This window comes from Osmerus eperlanus, chromosome 18, assembly GCF_963692335.1.
Source record: "Osmerus eperlanus chromosome 18, fOsmEpe2.1, whole genome shotgun sequence".
NCBI classification, from domain to species: Eukaryota; Metazoa; Chordata; class Actinopteri; order Osmeriformes; family Osmeridae; genus Osmerus; species Osmerus eperlanus.
This window is the reverse complement of record NC_085035.1, coordinates 4,494,274-4,512,468: the sequence shown is the minus strand read 5'-3', so window position 1 is coordinate 4,512,468 and position 18,195 is coordinate 4,494,274. Positions and strand designations below refer to the sequence as shown.

General features: G+C 48.7%; 1 protein-coding gene across 1 annotated transcript; it reads left to right on the top strand.

Annotated features, from left to right (window-relative positions):
- The first annotated feature begins 8,135 nt into the window (after nt 1–8,135).
- On the top strand, nt 8,136–17,228 carry npy8ar (neuropeptide Y receptor Y8a). The gene is made up of 5 exons (XM_062484378.1): nt 8,136–8,270; nt 13,378–14,213; nt 14,338–14,579; nt 14,816–14,962; nt 15,341–17,228. Exons 2-5 carry the CDS (start codon nt 13,905–13,907, stop codon nt 15,768–15,770), a joined length of 1,128 nt encoding a protein of 375 aa, XP_062340362.1. The 5' UTR covers nt 8,136–8,270; nt 13,378–13,904; the 3' UTR covers nt 15,771–17,228.
- The last annotated feature ends 967 nt before the right edge of the window (nt 17,229–18,195 follow it).

The window sequence follows — 18,195 nt, the reverse complement described above, 5'->3', positions numbered from 1 at the left end:
GAGTAATGGTTAAACCACCGTGCATCATGTGACCCACCACTGTGATCCCGTGGACCAGACGACATGACCATGGGATTTCCAATGCCCTTTAACACGTACACACACACACACACACACACTGATGTTCGATTGAACACGGATCAGAACATATACGATATGCTGGTGTTTTGCCACAGCGATTACAAGGCTGTATGGACTTGGTTTCCATGACAACTACTTAAAATCTCCTACCGACGTTTCTGCTCCAACAACCAAACAACAGACCTCTATGGAGGGTTTGTTACAAAGGTTACTGCATTTAAAACATTCTGAACATGCAACATCACGTCTTGGTGTCTTTGTGAAATTGGACTTCAGTCTGAATTTGTAATTGTTGGTGTATGTGTTACATGGATAGAAAAAGAGTCCAGTGAGGGTAAGTGGAGTTGCAGAGGGAGATAAGCAGGCAGTAGATTGGATCCTAAATAAAATCCCCTTGCCTCTCCTCTCATCTCTCTTCTTTTCTTCTCCCTGCCTCCCTCCCCTCCCCTCCTCTCCTCTCCTCCCATCTCCCTCTCCCTCTCCCTTCCCTTCTCCTCTCTTCTTCTCTTTAGTTCTGGTCTATTAGGTGCTTGAATACATGGGCAGTCTCCCGAAGGAGCACACTCAGATGATTGCCCATAACAATGGCCCCTGGGGCTGAGATAGGCTGCTGGCAGCCGGAACTACCATGGATGAATCACAGATGATAGCTGTAGGAGATTGGGGGACGAGGGAGGAGGTGGGGGGGGGGGGGGGAGAGGTTTTGTCGGGAGTGCGGAGGTGGGCGGTCTTATGGAAGAATTTCAGATGCCATGATGGAATTGCCTCTGAAGATCGGAGTCGACGTGTCTGATGAAAGTTTGAATACTGAAGTATTTAATTTCGGTGAGATGCGCAGGGTGTGTGTGTGTGTCTCTCGGTGTCTGTGTCTGTGTGCCTGTCTGCCTGTTTTCCGGTGAGAGTGCGTCATACACCCAGAGCTTCAACAAGCACCTGCAGTTGTGAATGCATTATCAGACAAGCAGTCTACAGGCCAGACGTCTCTTCTTAAAATACACACATGCCCACCCGCGCACACGTACCTGCCCATTTTAATCATTTTAATCATCTGGTCCTTTTTTTTGTGTGACAATGACTGATGAAGGCCACAGCGCCCCCCTCCCCCCCCCCCCCCCCCCCCCCCCACCCTCCACACACCAATCACTGGAGACTTCACCGTTGATGTCATCATTCAGCATTCAGAAGGGAATTGAAAACTCGAGGTTCCCAGCTGGGCACAGATCATCCTGCTCTGGTCAAACACAATGCTCCAGCCAATCGCAGAGCTTCCACCAGCCCAGAGCAGATGGATTCCAGAGGTATGATGTCATCCTCCTGTCTTGGTCTTTACTGTCTCAGCGCTCTGTTGGGGGCAGTGAAGGAGGGAGTGCCTGGAGAATAAGGAAGAGATGACTGGCTTACAGCTTCTCCAGAGATCCTCCTCTTCCCGGCAGAAGCTCCAGGAAGCAGGGTCATTCCAAACCCCACTGCCCCACTTACGAAGCCTCCGGCTGGGCTCCAGGGAGCTTGGCACATCCTTGATGGCTGCCACTGGAGCTGGTTGCACACACTGGGGGCATGCATGCGCACAAACACACAAGCACAAATCAGCTTGTTGATTGGATCACGCCAGCAGACCTTTTCGAGCATTGCCAGGCCTCTGACGCCCAGCTCTTCATTTACGACGCTCTCTCACACACACCAGCCCCCTCACACACACCAGCCCCCTCACACACACCAGTCCCCTCACACACACCATCCCCCTCACACACACCAGTCCCCTCACACACACCATCCCCCTCACACACACCAGTCCCCTCACACACACTATCCCCCTCACACACACCAGTGCCCTCACACACACCATCCCCCTCACACACCACCAGCCCCCTCACACACACCAGTGCCCTCACACACCACCAGCCCCCTCACACACACCATCCTCCTCACACACACCATCCCCCTCACACACACCATCCCCCTCACACACACCAGTGCCCTCACACACACCATCCCCCTCACACACCACCATCCCCCTCACACACACCAGCCCCCTCACCAGCCACCCCCTCCACACCATATATGGTGTTAATAGTCAGATTTTGATATCAAAGATCTCAAAATATGTGGTTTATATGACTTTAGTTTAGAGACAGAGCCTGGATAGAAATATAGAGTTTGGATAGAGGAAAAGAGAGCCTGCATAAACAGAGCTAGATCAGCGCCGGAGGCGTGAAGCAGAGGGGGAGGGGGGAAAAGGCATAGATGGAAAAGGTTTAATGAAAGTCCAGACTTCTATTGAATCTATGAATCCATGTTGATTCATTAGGATTCCTCTGTCCATATGTCCCATCTCCAAAGTGATGGCATTTCCACCCCATTTGTCCAATTCTTCTGAAACTTGGTGTACATGCCTCAGTTGTCATGGGGAACCAAAAAGCTGGAACGACCCATCAGGTCTGCCATGATGGATTTAGCTGCATGGCGAAAATGTGGAAAAACCTACAAAATTATTTTTCTCTTGAACCGGAGGTCCAATTGACTTGAAATTCCATCCACATCTGTAGAATTGATGTTTTTCCATTTGTGTGTAGGAAAAATGAATATAATACAAAATGCCTGAAAAGGGTGTACTTGTACACGTGTAAACGTCCACATTGCCTCAATATCTGTGTCAATAAATCAAATGTCCTTTTGACTGAGGGTTTTTCAAACCTAATGTGCTTGAAGATGACATCCCTCTGATGTACCCTGCAAATCAGTGTTTGTAGCTATCTAGATTGCTAGCTGTCAGTAAGATTCAGCTGTTCTATTTGTCAAACAGCAATGATTTAGCTGTAGTGTTTATTTGAGCCCAATCGTCTGTTTAAGTTCAGGTTTATTTTAGAATATGTTGCAGTTTTGAGGAGGAATCCGCCATCGCTGTGTGCAGCTATATTTAGAACTAGAGAGGGTACAATTTCTGGGGAAATTGTAGGGTGTGCTTGCTTGCGTCGGTTGCACAGGGGTCCGTTTTTGAATGAAATTTTTACAACTGATATTTCTGTATACTTTATATTAAAAAAATGCATACTTATTATTTATAAAGATTACATGGATTTAAAAGCATTTTTTTTTGCTGCTCATTTACAACTGAAAATACGAGTGAAGTGTAGAATGAAATAGATGTCTTATTTCACCTGCAAGAGGCAGCCTCATCGTTGAATCAAAACGAATAAATTTGGCAGACCTGTGTAAAAATTGACCTAATCTCTATGACTTAAACGTCCTTTTAAGTTTTTCCCTTCTCGTGATATTTTAAGGCATTTAGCCTACTCATATGAATAAAGAACCCCCTTTGAAGATTATTCTACGACGTTACCGGCAGTAGAAGATGGAATCGCGATTCAAACAGTACCATCTGCTAACTGAAAATATGCCCCCAAAAACGTAAATAAGCTTGACATTTATTTAGTGGAAAATCGCTTTCATAAAAAGCTCACTGGTAGCGATCATTGTCAGTAACAACGCCAAGTGCGATATAGCCCTGTGTGGAGAAGCTGCCCCGGTAAATTGTACTACTACGGTACAGTACTAGACTACTGCTGTGTTCGTCTTGGTAGCGATTGCGTTGGTTGAATTTGATTTAACGTTCCGTTGTACGGTTTAGCCTGAAATTAATTATTTTCATTAACAGATTGACAAAGTTTAGGCTGTGGCAATGAAGTTAAGGTTAGTAGTTAGATAGACTTTTGATTTAAGTAACCCTAACCCCAAACCTAACATTTTAGCTGGACGGAGATGTCTGAAGGAAAGCTTTAATCCTGGAGACAGTTCAAGATGAAGGTCTGGTACTCATCTCGGCTGAGAACTTTTTCAGAACCACAATAAACATTTCACCATCTATGTGATCTACATCAGCCAAGATAGACAATTATCATCATAAAATGATTCCATCCATCTGTCGGTCTGTCTGCATTTGTTAAGTAAGGGGAGTGCCGAACATGTTCTGTCGCCGTTTGACTTCCTACAGTTGTGTAAGCTAGATATTTTTGTAGTGTCTCGCGTAGGCTACAGCCTTGCAGTGAGCAACACTGGTTTGAAACCACAGGTAATGATAATTTCACCCACAAATCGTTTACTTGTAATGTAATGTCATAATAAATCCTACAACAAAAATGTATTTATGAGGAATGTTTATTTTAACGATTGAAAACAGATGCATCATAGACCACTGTATGTGTTGCCCGGGCAACAGAGGCTAATGTCATGATGCTAATACTTCAGTGACATAGTAGACTACTGTTTCCGAAAGTGGATGTACTTCCTTAATAAAATCAGTTTATATTGTACATTACACGTCACAATTGTGTGTCATATCACAAAGTAAAATGAGTGAATAGTTATCACCCTGGCCTCTTTGCTTGTGGCGTTTCTGCAGCTGCCTTGCAGTAAAGCAGTTAGCTTAGCTATCTCCCAGAAGTTAACGAGCTGCTAAACAAATGTTCTGCTAGAGGTAGTCACGCGAGTTTTCATGACGTTGGTGACGTAAGTAGCGTCATTGACTGTGGCTAGCAAGTTAGCCACCGTTAGCTTCACTTTTCGCCACAAAAACTTAATTTCCACTTAAACCATGCAACGGAACGTAAATCCCAATAGAAGCAACTCAATCGCTACCACGACGAACCTTTTGACACCGCCGTTGTGTATGTAGTCCAAATATTGACTGATCCTTAGGGGGGCGAAAATAAATAATAATAAATAAATATATATGTGAGAGAACAAAGGTTGTGCCCTTGCCGAAGGCAAAGCACACCCAATAATATATATGTGAGAGAACAAAGGTTGTGCCCTTGCCGAAGGCAAAGCACACCCAATAATATATATGTGAGAGAACAAAGGTTGTGCCCTTGCCGAAGGCAAAGCACACCCAATAATATATATGCGAGAGAACAAAGGTTGTGCCCTTGCCGAAGGCAAAGCACACCCAATGAGCTTTTTTGTAAGCCCTGCCTGTGAAGAATGTGGTCAAGGATCTATGGAGACCGTGCTGAACACCAATTACTGTTAAACATGCAAAAGTAATCAAACACTGTCTTCAAAATGTATCGTTTGGTAAATCAAAGAACAGTCTGTTCAGCGGCACCTGGCCTGAGCGTCCTTTAATTACACGTTCTAATCACGATGACGTGGATCGCCCCTCGGTCTCTTCAAACACAACCCAATTAGTCCGACTCCACGTCCACGTCTCAGTTCCACGGTGTTTGTTGTCGAAAGGACGACGTGAGTCATTGTTCCAACCATACTCCCAAGACATTCGGGAGGACTCGGAAGACTTGCTTACTTAAATGATTAGAACGTTCATAAAAAAAAGGTTTCATAAACACAGTGCCCGTCTGTGAAAACCCGAAATAGGCTTTTATTAAGAGACGACACGGTGGATGGCATTGTCCCCTGCATCACAGAGATAAAGCTCCAATACCTGTTGAAGAGGGCAAGGCTGGATCCTGTGTGCGAGCCAGACGTGAGAGGCGGGCTGAACAAAGGGAGAGGTAAGGAGGAGCAGAGTAGAGATGAATAAGGTCAGGCCAGGTCTAAATAGGGCGGATAGGGCGGCATGTTCATTCTTTTCTGCTCCTCCTAAGGTCACGGAGCAGCCAGCTCGAAAGGGCAGGGACGAGAGGCCGAGACTCGCCCCCGAGAGGACATGTTCGAAAACCAACAGTCGTTTGAGACGGAGCCTTCCGGAACTCCCTGTCCTTCCTCCCTCCCTCTCTTGCGCTCTCTCTCTCTCTCTCTCTCTCTCTCTCTCTCTCTCTCTCTCTCTCTCTCTCTCTCTCTCTCTCTCTCTCTCTCTCTCTCTTAAGTGCACCGAACACCGGCTGCACACCTGATCGCAAAGCCGATGATTATTGACGTTCCTCAGACCTCTGTCGGCCATAAAGGAGTCTGTGGGGCTGCTGGTGTCCAAGCAACCGAACCACACGCCGAAGCCAAGTGAGATGCTGCTCAGCAAGAGATGTGTGTTGGGTGGGGAGTGCAATTTAACTTTCAGGGGGCGCAGTGTTGCAGTGACACACACTAAATGGGATCATAGCAGCTGTGAAGCTGCTCCTAAGGAGCTAATTCCGTGAACCCTGAGCACACACACACACAAGCAACCGGTGCACATCAATCTCAAGAGCAGACATCATTGGATTTCATCATGGTAAATGCAGGGAAAGACTAGACACTGTTTGAGATCAAATGTTTCATTTCAACAAACACACACACACCTCCACACACGCGCCCTCACACACACGTGAAATGAGATGTGGAGATGCGACAAGTGAAAGGATAGGGCAGCTAATGTTCCCTGGAGAGGGAAAGCAATTGGTCGCGCACATAGGATTGTGCCAATCTCAGCCATCTGTGGAGGGGGGAAAAGCTTCGAAGGACACCCCTTGTATTTAGGATACACAATAATCCCCTTTCTCATATCTAACCCGTTTGTGTATGCGCGTGATGTCAAAACGTCGGATAGGGAAGGGAGACAGAGTTCAAGATGATTAGAGGTAGAGTGTTCATTTTGGACGGATCAGCATCGAGGAGATGGATTACCTGCAAAATATACGCTTTGACTCTTGTCACCCGCATAACAGCTCTCTCTCTCTCTCCCTCCCTCGATCTCTCTTTGTGGCTTTGGCTCTCTCTTTTCTTTCTTTCTTTCTCTCTTTCTTTCTTCAACCTTTACCCCTCTATTTCTCTCTCCCCTTTCCCAGATGTGACTCATGTCTGAGATTTAGAAAAACAATCTCTATCAAAGTAGCTGTAGCTCAGCTAAGGATCCCCAAAAAATCCCCCAGAATCCCCCTTCGCCTCATTTGGGCTCAAGTGACTTCTTGTCACCTTCAGCGGATGACATTCGGAAACAATATTTGAACTTGAATGGAGCGAGTGAACGCTAAGCTTGGAGGGAACATTAACAATGGCTTTCTCCGAGCAAACAAAGCCACTTTGCAGAGAGACAAGTCCTTTCATGTCACATGGTGAGACCAGTGGCCTTCCAGCAGAAGAAGACTACCGTCTCCATTTTAACATTACAATGTCTGTGATTGGTTGTTTTGGGGAACATGATCGCCTCAAATCTGAGAGGAGAGAAATGGGAGGGAGGGTGTTAAGGGGTATGTGCAGGGTCGCCGCTATAGGGTTTCTGGGCCCCCTGGCTAATTTGTACCCCGGGCCCCAAAATCGAAATCATACAGGAGAGTATGGTGTTCTGTTGGGCACCCTGGTGAGAATTGCCCTGATTGCCCTAATGTGCGATGTGACCGGCGTGAATGCTAGAGCAGAGCGTCAAACTAACCTCTCCTTAGACGGGATCCGCAGATCTTTCCCGTTCTGCCTCCGCCCAGACCCAGGACACCATTCAGGTAGCCTGAGATCAGAGCGCTCGCTTTCAGAGCACCGCATCGCCCTGCCCACTGTGCCATAAAGGTCCTGACCTACTGACAGAGAAGTGCCCACCGCCCCCACACGGGTTGGCCGACCGAAAGGGGCACCTGGGTCGGTGAGTGGCTGCCAGGTTGCTAAGATACGGAGTGCCTCCATGTCCCAGGGGCCTATACTGAGCAAGGCTGGACAGTGTGCTGGTCAATGACACCATTCCTGGTCTGAAGGATGCATTAAAAACCTGCTTAACTCTTAATCCCTTCCTTGGGAGGAAACAGATTGTGGTTTAACCATAGTAAGCTGAAGCGCTGGGTACCAAACTGAGGTTTCCTTGCACGGAGTGGCGTTTCTGCCTATCCATATAGTTGATACAAAAATGTGTATTTAAGGCAAATTGATTGTGTTGTAAGTCTCCTTTAGAGAGATATGGCCAAAAACGCAATTGACAAACTCAATTTAAACAAAGCGATACATGCTTGATAGGGTAGTATGTCATATGTCTGCTTTGTCTGAGGAGAAATCCTTTAGAAATTCCAAAGAGGTCGTAAAGATCACTAGTTTTCCCTTGAAAGTTAGGTTATCCAATTGCGCAATCCCCTCCTAAAACACATGAACGCGCCTACACGAACACACTTTCCCCAAATAATATCTGCCGCCCCTTACCCCTCTGCTTCTCTTCATAAAAGCCGTGTTGCCGCTTACCACGTACCATTGCTCACAGCAAGGAGACAAAGCGCTCTCATCACAAGTCCCCACAGACGGCACCGTCCTGTCCGCCAGCAGTACCCGTCCTTAGTAAGGTGAGTGGTCCCACACATTCAGACACCGATTAGCCTACTGGTAAAGCAAATTTTGGAGTTACTTGGCGTTTCACACTTCAGCCTATTGCAGTTAAATGTCCGAGAAGGGAGTAAGGCACAACGTCAATGTCGTTACGCATTTTAGTCTACCGAAGTGGGACAGACCTTTCAGCGAAAGAATGTATGGCATTAAGCGTTATTATTTTGCCCGTCTATCAGAGGTTAGTGGTGTCGAATTTTTGTTGAATAATGGATGTAGACTATGCTTACAGTTGCCAGTTCATTGCTATGCATGGTGTCTAAATAATCCTTAACGCCAGCTTTATCGAAATGAGGCAACCACCAAAGAAAACGTCTTAGGGTTAGGGTTAGGGTTATCGCGCTCATCTATCCCAAAAAGTTATATTTCAAATTCGCACCAATTACATTTTCGAGTCTTGTCTTCTTTTCAATTCAGAAATATGCAGTTGGACTTGCAGTTACACCATACTAATTGCTCAACAGGCTGCTGGAGAACTTGGAAATATTTTTTGGAGACAAGCAGGAGGGTCAGTTTAAATTGTGAGATGATTGCAAGTCCCACTTGTCCTGGTGAAAGGACCAGGATTGAGGAACACAGATGGTTGTGTTCTCAGACAAGGCTGTATGAAGTGATGGTTAACGTGCGCGTGTGTGTGTGCTGTTTGTTTTCATATGCATGATGCTTGGTGCAGCAATGATTACCAGCCCTGCTCTTATCAGTGTTGATAACAGTTTTTACTGATGAACGTCTGAATGTCACGCTGTGTACCTGTGGGAACAACTGAAAAATAATCAATACCCGGCAGCCTGTAGTGTTGGTTTGAGATGCATAAAACCTATGAAAAAAGAACAAGATATCCAAGCACACGAATCAGTGGAGGTCCATTCAAGATTTGTATTTGTCACATGATTATACGTGGTACAATATGCAGTGAAATGAGTTGTTCTACCTGCTACCACTTCAGTTCTCGAGACCAACGTTTCTTGCTGAATCTGCGTATTTACTAATTACCAAACCACCAGATTGTGAAGTATCATCCAGTGGTACATTAACTAATCATGCAGAATGAAACCCATTATGTAGACTGTCGTTGTCTTTGTGTGTGTGTGTGAGCACACACGTGTGTGTGTGTGTGTGTGTGTGTAGGCAGTTGTGTGTAGTGTGGTGTCTTGCCCAACCATTTTACCTCAGGGTCTGACTTTATGTGCTGCACACTTCAAACACACACCTACACACACACTGGTTTCACGCGTGCACGCACACACACACACACACACACACACACACACACACACACACACATAGAGCTATTTCCCCCGCGGCTGGGACTTAATACTCTGCAAATGAACTGTGGAGTGGAGAGTGGAGAGAGACAATAGGATGGTCCTGTAGGGGATCTCTGTATCAATTCCCTCAAGCACATTCATATACATCTCCCCCCCACACACACACCGACACACACACTCTTTAGAAGCATGTCTACCTGTATGCCCCTCCACACACACACTCCACCCCCCCACCACACCCCACCCTTCACTCTCATTAAGCATCACCGATGGAATATTGATAGGACAGTGTTCACTACCTACATAGATACCCTGTTGTCTTGGACAGGGTACACTAATTGTTATGGTTTAATGATGATCAATACAAGGGAGCAACAGTGAAATGATTCTAGGTTTATAACGCATGGAGAAAATGTTTAAAGCAATTGTGCGATATTGGATCGGTTGTATATACTTTTTGCTACATTATACCATTGATATAAAGAAATTCGGTTTCAGTTTCAAAGACTACAGCCATCTTCTCCCAATTAGGTAGGCTTTATCAAGACTGTGTTTCTATAAAGCCAAAACCAGGATTAAGGATGAAGGTATTTGTTTGTCCAGGGTCTAAACCCTAACAGGCTTACATACGGTTTTGAAGATCAGAGATATGGTCAAGTTTCTTCCTACCTATCTAAATACTCTGGTGTGCAGGACAGTGGTCAATACCGACAGAACCTACATGCTGTGGTGTCTAGGACAGTGGTCACATCCTACTTAGCTACCTAGCTGCATACCTACCTGCAGTACCTGCCCACATAAGGGCTCTCGCTCACTAGTCCTCACACCCTTCACGAGTATCTGTTCGCAGATGAAGAGTGGGTTAATGAGCGTCTCCCATCTGTCTCCTGCCATCTGTGTTCCCGCTCAACTGGAACCAGAGCCGGGGCCGCAGCCCCAGCTGTGGGTCCAGGTGTGTGAGCAGCACACATTCAAAGGAACACACACACACATGCCAACCAGGTGAGCCGAGGTCCCACCAGGTAGAGGCCAACATGACAATCTCAGCTCCGCATGTCCTTATTGGAATGAACAAAAGCCATTGGAATGCTATTAATTTATCCTTCAAGTTTGCTCTGCATCTCGTCTCCATAGTAATTCTGCAGCCGGACCAAGCAGTTTTGATGAGTCAAGTTGTTGATGTGATTCTGTTTGATCTTAAGCAGCAAGGCCTCTGCTGGTATGAATTATGTAAATGTGTATCGTGTATTGTGTGTGTGTGTGTGTGCGTGTGTGTGTGCGTGTGCGCGCGCGGCCGTTATGTAAATGCGAGAAGTGGCAGTGTCCTTTTCGGAGCATCACAGTCTGCTGAGTGTTATTAAATGTGAAGGACAGTCAAATTCGCTCAGGAGCACAAGTGTGAATGTGTCATCAATGGAAATGTGTGTGCCACACACACACACACACATACGAATGCAGAGAGAGAGACCGAAGAATATCCAGACTCCCCTCAATCAAAGGTTGCCGTTTCCCATGCCTGACTATCCTTTCATCTCCTCATTTGTCTTTCCAGTTCCTCTCTCTCACTCATTCGTCCATTTGTGCCGTCTCCCACATGGTTCTTTGAACTCTCACTCACATCAAGTCCCGTTCGCGGTATATACGGAATGCTCGTCCTCCCGTTCGTGTCCGCCCACGCCATGCCGCCGTCTCTCCCCAGACGCCCTGCCAGTCGTCAGCCTCTCTACTCCCGCGCGCCCGACGTCAACAAGTAACAGATTCTCCACATACCTACATCTCTATATTTAGAAATCTCAGCATCATGCGCCTAACCCCCTCCCCCCCAGCACAAAACCCAGTGCAGAGGTAGGAGGGAGGAGAGCAGACAACACCCCCCCCCCCCCCGCACACACACACCCCTCTGCCATTGTCAGTTTTGCAGAAAAGATTGGCCTCCCGTGACACCCTAACATAAACCAGAGCTGCTGCTACAGCTAACTTCGTCCTCAAGACAAAAGCAGCGTTCAACACAAAGGAGTGCAGCTTTCCAAAGGGAATCTCAGCTTCCAATTTCTGTCGCTCCCAGTTCACGATCAAAAGGGAGGACGTGAACATATACGACCCTGTCGTCGCCGCAACAGTTAGAGTTGTCTTCTCTCAGCACTTTGAAATAATGATAAGCGTTTATGAATAATACATCACGTAAGAGAGAGACGTGAGCATTGGCGGATTGACAAGCCGCCCGTGCGGTGTACCAGCGTGACATCATAAAGAGAACTAACCAGCTTTGGATTTGCAAAGCGTCTGCTCATTAGCGACATAGCATTTCATCATCTGACTTGATGTAGGAGCCACAGGCACCGGTGGCCACACATTCACAGCAGTCGGATAGAGTATGTTAAACGTTGGGTTACTCTGAAAACCTGGCAACATCTCCTCTCCTGAGGTCGGCCTTCAGCACGTATCCCATTTAAAGCCTTTTTGTGCCATGCGTGTGTGCGCGGGCATATGTGTGTGTGTGTGTGCGTGCTGAATGAAAATAATTAGCTGGGGATGGAGAGTCCTTCGCTTAAGAGGGCATGATGGTTAGGAGAGAGTAGGGGGAGAATAATAAGCTCTGTCCTGATTGCCAGTTCACTCAAATCGGGGAGGGGACCATACTGAAGGATGGTCTTTATTATGGTGCGTGCATGAGCCAATCCATGTCGATTCTAAATGCGTGCCTGTGTAGATTTGTGCGTGTGAGAGTGTGCGTGTGTGTGTGTGTGTGTGCAGATCAAATCGAGTCTGTGTCTGGGAGAGGGATTGGTCCTGATGTGAAATGGCCAGGGCTCTTAGACATCCATGTATTTCACCACAGGGTAGTTCTGCTGAGTCTGTTTGTGCTCTGTATTCATCCCAGAAGGCCAGCCTGATCTGGGACTGTCACGTTAGTAGAGAGATTTGGTTTCTAGAACTGTGTCTCTGTAACCGGGGCACTGTGGTCAAAAATGAAAACACTGCATCTTGAACACACACACACACACACACACACAGGGTCATCATAGTGAACCGATATAAACCATTTGTCTGTGGTGCTTAATCTCATTTGAGGATCCTCTAATGCCACCCATGTCTCTGGTGGAGAGCGCCGTATAATCAGGCCATTAACCCGGGGGAAGGGTGTGTGCGTGTCTGTGTGTTCGTGTGTCTGTTTGTTTGCTGGATGGGAGGTTGTTTCTGGGCTTCATTGCATGATTGCACGCCTCATCTCATTCTTAGTCTGAATTCCAAATGAACCTGTGGGTGCGCTTGTTTCGGTGTGTTTGTATGTGTCTGCGTGCGATCCGCCGAGATGAAAACATCCATTTTAATGATCCAGTCTTGAAAAATAGGGTGGGAAAGACATGCTAGGATGAGATGTCACACAGCAAGACGGTGTGTTCTAGAAGGAGCTCCGGAAAGAAGGAAAGAGAGATAGAGAGAAAAAGAGAGAGAGAGAGAGCAGTATGCGTGAGATGGGGGGCGAGGGAGAGAACCACAAGGCAATCCACTCCTCAAGGCATTTCTCCTCCTCTCTCCCCTCATACAAGCCGTTCTGGGGATTGACTATGAAAGTGATGAATATAGTTAGCGCGGGGTGTGACATTCGAGGGACAAAAACCACTCTCCCCTCTCATTCCATCTACCACTCATTTGATCTTGTCTCATTTTCTCCACTTCTTATATCCTCTAATCTTTGGGGCATTTCCACTTTTCTCTTTTGATCATCCTCTCCCTCTCCCCGTAGAATTCCATCCTCTGAGTGCTGTTCTGTGCCCCCCCTCTCTCTCTGTTCCAGGAAGCAGCCGTGGATGCCACACCAGCTCTGTCCCATGGAGGGAGGCAGAGAGACTGTTCCACGGTGACCAATCCACAATCTCCTGACCTACCCCCAATCCTGCCTCTTAACCTACCCACCCTCTGACCTACTCAGCCCCGCCACTAACCTATCCAACCTCACTTGCAGCCCACCCAACCTCACCTCTAACCTACGCAACCTCACCTCTAACCTACCCAGGCTCACCCAACTTACCCAACCTCACCTTTAACCTTCCTAACCTCCATCCTACCCTAGCCCACCGACAACCTACCAAATCCCACCTCTATCTTTTCCTAAGCCCAGCTCAAATACCCATACTCAACCCCCTGACCTACCAACCCTGTAACCTACCCAACTTCATCTCGAACCTACCTAATTCGACTTCCAACCTCACCATCTCTAATCTATCCTCGACACCTCAACCATCTGTCTTTAACCTACATATACTTCCGCCCTCCTATATTACCCCTTTCTTTTACCAGCCAGCTACACCTTCCCTCCTGACCATGTCCAATAACAGCAGCTCCCTGGGGGGCTGGGAGGCCTCTGATTGGACAGAGTCCACCACGTGCCCGCCCTCAGTGGGCGGAGCCACCTTCCTGATCGTGGCCTACAGCACGGTGATCGCCGTGGGGCTGCTGGGAAACGCAGGCCTGGTGTTCATCATCGGCAGGCAGCAGGAGTTGCGCAACGTCACCAACATCTTGATCGCCAACCTCTCCTGTTCCGACATCCTCATGTGTGTGGTGTGTCTGCCTGTCACGGTCATTTACACCCTGATGGACCGCTGGGTCCTTGGGGAGACCCTCTGCAAGGTGAGTGAGACAGTCCCACACACGCACGAACACCCCCACACATATTTACTGCCTATTAACACACCGGCTGTATTTTGAATGCACACTTTAGGTGTGTTAGACGTTTTCCGCCCCTCTCTTCCAGGTGACTCCGTTCATCCAGTGCATGTCAGTGACGGTGTCTATCTTCTCCCTGGTGCTGATCGCTCTGGAGCGCCACCAGCTGATCCTGCACCCCACGGGCTGGTCCCCCGCAGCCGGCCACTCCTACCTGGCTGTGGGGCTCACCTGGCTGGTGGCTTGCTTCATCTCTCTGCCCTTCCTCTCCTTTAACATTCTCACCAACGCCCCCTTCCAGAACCTCAGCCTGCCCGCCAACCCCTTCAGGTTAGGAATGGTCTCATCTGACTGTTGGTCTGTCTCTCCAACCTACCAGCCAACCAACCACCCACTCATCCATCGATCCATCTACCGCCCACGCATCCATCCGTCTACCCACACATCCATCCATCCATCCACACATCCACCCATCTGTCTCAATCTCCATGTTTGTGAGTCGCTGAGACCAGGAGGGATCTGTTTTTCCAACCGTCCGTAGCTGAGCGGGTGTTGTGGGCTTGCAGGGACCACCTGATCTGCATGGAGCTGTGGCCGTCCGAGCGCCACCGCCTGGCCTACACCACCTCTCTGCTGCTGTTCCAGTACTGCCTCCCCCTGCTGCTGGTGCTGCTCTGCTACCTCCGGATCTTCCTCCGCCTCCGACGACGCAGGTCACACATGCGCCCGCCGTCCGTCTCACGGCTCACGCACGCACGCACGCACGCACGCGCACACGCGCGCCCTCGCGAGGTCACTCTCGTGACCGCAGCAGAATTGAACCCGGGGTCACTGTAAATGCTCCCGTGCTCTGGGTAGACCTGTTCACGTGACCAGCCATGTCCTCGTGTGTCTTTATTTATCATATTTTATGTTATATTGTATAGCCCTAGTATTTTTATTTTATTTTGTTGTACATTTTCTACATTTGTATTTTATTCATTATGTTTAGATGTTCACTGTATGCACCTGCCCACCAAAGTAAACCTTGTTCGTGACCACTTACTTGGCGATTAAACACCATTCTGATTCTGATTTTGATTGGGATTCAGGGACATGGTGGAGCGGAGCAGAAAGACCCGCGGAGCCCAGAGGATCAACGCCATGCTGGCGGCCATTGTGGTCGCCTTCGCCCTCTGCTGGCTGCCCCTCAACGTCTTCAACACCCTGTTCGACTGGCACCACCAGGCCTTGCCCGCCTGCCAGCACGACGCCGTCTTCTCCGCGTGCCACCTGACCGCCATGGCGTCCACCTGCGTCAACCCCGTGGTGTACGGCTTCCTCAACAGCAACTTCCAGCGCGAGCTGAAGGCCACGCTGCAGCGCTGCCACTGCGGCCTGGGGGCGCCCGAGAGCTACGAGAACTTCCCCCTCTCCACGGTGGGGAGCGAGGGCATCACCAAGGCCACCTCGCTCCACAGGATGGGCTCCCTGAACACGGCGCCCGCCAGGGTCGAGGCCGGCGACTGCGTCCACAGCTAGCCGCTTGGGCTAACGCACGCAGACAGACAGCTACGGGGACATGGAGGGTGGCTGAGAAGTTTCCGCTGGTCCCCCAGCCATCAGCTGGCCGCACCCGCCGAGCCGGAAGGTAACCGCAAAGCGCGAGCAGAGGGGGAGGGTAACCAGCCCGGTGCGTGGCCCGGTTAACCAGCTTATTTAGACGGAAAAACAGACACCGACCGACAGACACTAAGGCTGGGTTTCCATGGCGATAGAGTTCAGCTCCCCCCCCCCTCAAAATAGAATGTCATCATCACTGCAGACCGAGCAAAATGTCGAATATCGTAAACACCGAGGACAGTGTGCTGGCGGAACGGACAGCAGGAAGAACGAACAGGCAACTAGGCAAGAAATGTGGTCAACAGCTTGTTAAACAAGACAAGAGAGAGAGAGACAGGGAGAAGGGAGAGCGAGAGCCAGACAGACAGAGAAGAAAAAAAGCCATTGTGAAAGTAATACAGAGTTGCTCACGGAGCGAGGCACGCCGGGCCCCTGTTTCCATGGCGATGGGCTTATTCTGAGCACTGCACCTTTTTCGGGTCCTCTGCAGAGCTGTCGTCATTAAGCAACACTTCTGGGGTGTTAGGCCACTGTCACGTCAATCACAGCCCTCTCCATCACCCTGGCAGTCCCTCTGCCTGCCAGCTCCGCCATTCCTCCACCCCCCTGCATGTCTGTCTGTCTTTCAGCCTGCCTGTCTGTCTGTGTCGCTCTGACAGCCGTCGCCGAGCAACTTTGTTCTCGGCCACGACGCTGCAGGCGCTATCTGACTCCGAAACAGCCTCTGCGCCGTTAAAGACATGTCCTAAGTGATGAAGTCGAGGGAACACTCGAAGTCAGAGGATGGGGACTGTCTGGCTAAAACCAGACAAGCAGATTCGGTGCCAAGCTCCCTCTCCCCTCGTTCTGTCTGGCTGAGACCAGAGGCTGAGGGACATGTGCTGTGCTGTACGGCGGTCCAGCAGGTGTGGGGGTCTCCCGCATCCAGACGGGCATGTCAGTCTCGGTCTGGAGCTTGGAGCCAGGACAATGGGGTTGGGGCTGGGCACTGGGGAAAGACACTCAGAAATGACAGCTGGGTGTTCATGGGAGGGAGGCTGGAGGATGGGAGACTGGGGGATTTCTTGGGGCTTGTAGCTGGGAACTAGGGACTGAGGAATGAAGGCTAGAAAACTTTGAATCTCCATATATTATTCCCTGCCATATCCTTTGGCTAAATTGGCCAGTCTGTAAAATCCAGTAATCCCCGGCCTTAGGGAGATGCAGACCAGAAGCCTGTGAAAGCGCTTTCAACAAATTTCAGTTAACATGGGTCACGGCTTATAGCTCATATGGGATTCTCAGGGATGAATCCATATTGACTTTATGATTGTGACACTGATTAGAAATGCTTTGTAAACCAATCGAATTGCAGTGTAATTGTGCATTGTGAAGATTTCTTTTTCCATTCATGTGCAGTTTCTTCTGACATGCGTGCATGTCTGTGTTGTGCCTTTGTGATTTGGTTCGTGTTGCTTTGAATTGCTAATCACATTTTTAGTTTTGATCTTGATTAGTCTTGATTTTAGGTTTATCTCTCCATTTTCCTCCAGTAGGAAATTAGCATGAGCTAATTACCATTTTTTTCCTGTGTGTGTGTTTGGGCATGTGCATTTACATCTACTTTATAAAAACAGGGATTCCATATTGAGACACATGCCAAGCATCAAATGATAAAAACACAATAGGTATTCAACCAACTGTTTTAAATGCACATCAAACATAGCAGAACAGAAACAAGACAGACCCGAGTGCAAGGAAAGGACGAGGCTCACACAGTGTATGGAAGTGCGCAAGAAGCAATAACTCTGCCCAGCCGTCCGAGTGGTGTGTGGACGAGGAAGATAATCACCTGATCACATCGTTAGCTTCTGCTGAGGCCTCAGGCTGGGAGATCTGATTGGCTCCCGGCCACAGGCTGAGATCACTTGCTTCCTGTTTCACCGCGTCGTAGGAACGACACGCTGAGCTAAACCTTTATCCCAGCATAGTCATTCCGAGATGTGAACCCAATCAGCACCACGGTCTCGCTGCGACGGGGGAGCCGACCTTGCAGTACTTATTATCACCTTGCAGTACTTATTATCTCGTCGCCATGGATAAAATGGTACACCGAGGGCAATGGAATCAAGAGTGGCGTTTTTTTAAATAATTTTTTGAAGCTTACACGGTATTACGTACGAATCCTGACGCGTGCTGTCGATGCTCGATCTCTCCTTTGAACAATGAGACATGTCGACCTCAAACGCTTTAGGGACTTGCCATTGTGGGATTAAACTCTGATGTGTGTGGTCCGAGGGTTGGGGGTGGGGTGGGGGGTGGGGTGGGGGGGGGGGGGGGGACGCTGGCTACAGGACAGGGCGGA

Coding starts and splice junctions, on each gene's coding strand:
- npy8ar (XM_062484378.1), top strand. CDS start 13,905: ATGTCCAATAACAGCAGCTCCCTGGGGGGCTGGGAGGCCTCTGATTGG. Junction 14,214..14,337: donor TTGGGGAGACCCTCTGCAAG/GTGAGTGAGACA, acceptor CCTCTCTTCCAG/GTGACTCCGTTCATCCAGTG. Junction 14,580..14,815: donor CTGCCCGCCAACCCCTTCAG/GTTAGGAATGGT, acceptor GTGGGCTTGCAG/GGACCACCTGATCTGCATGG.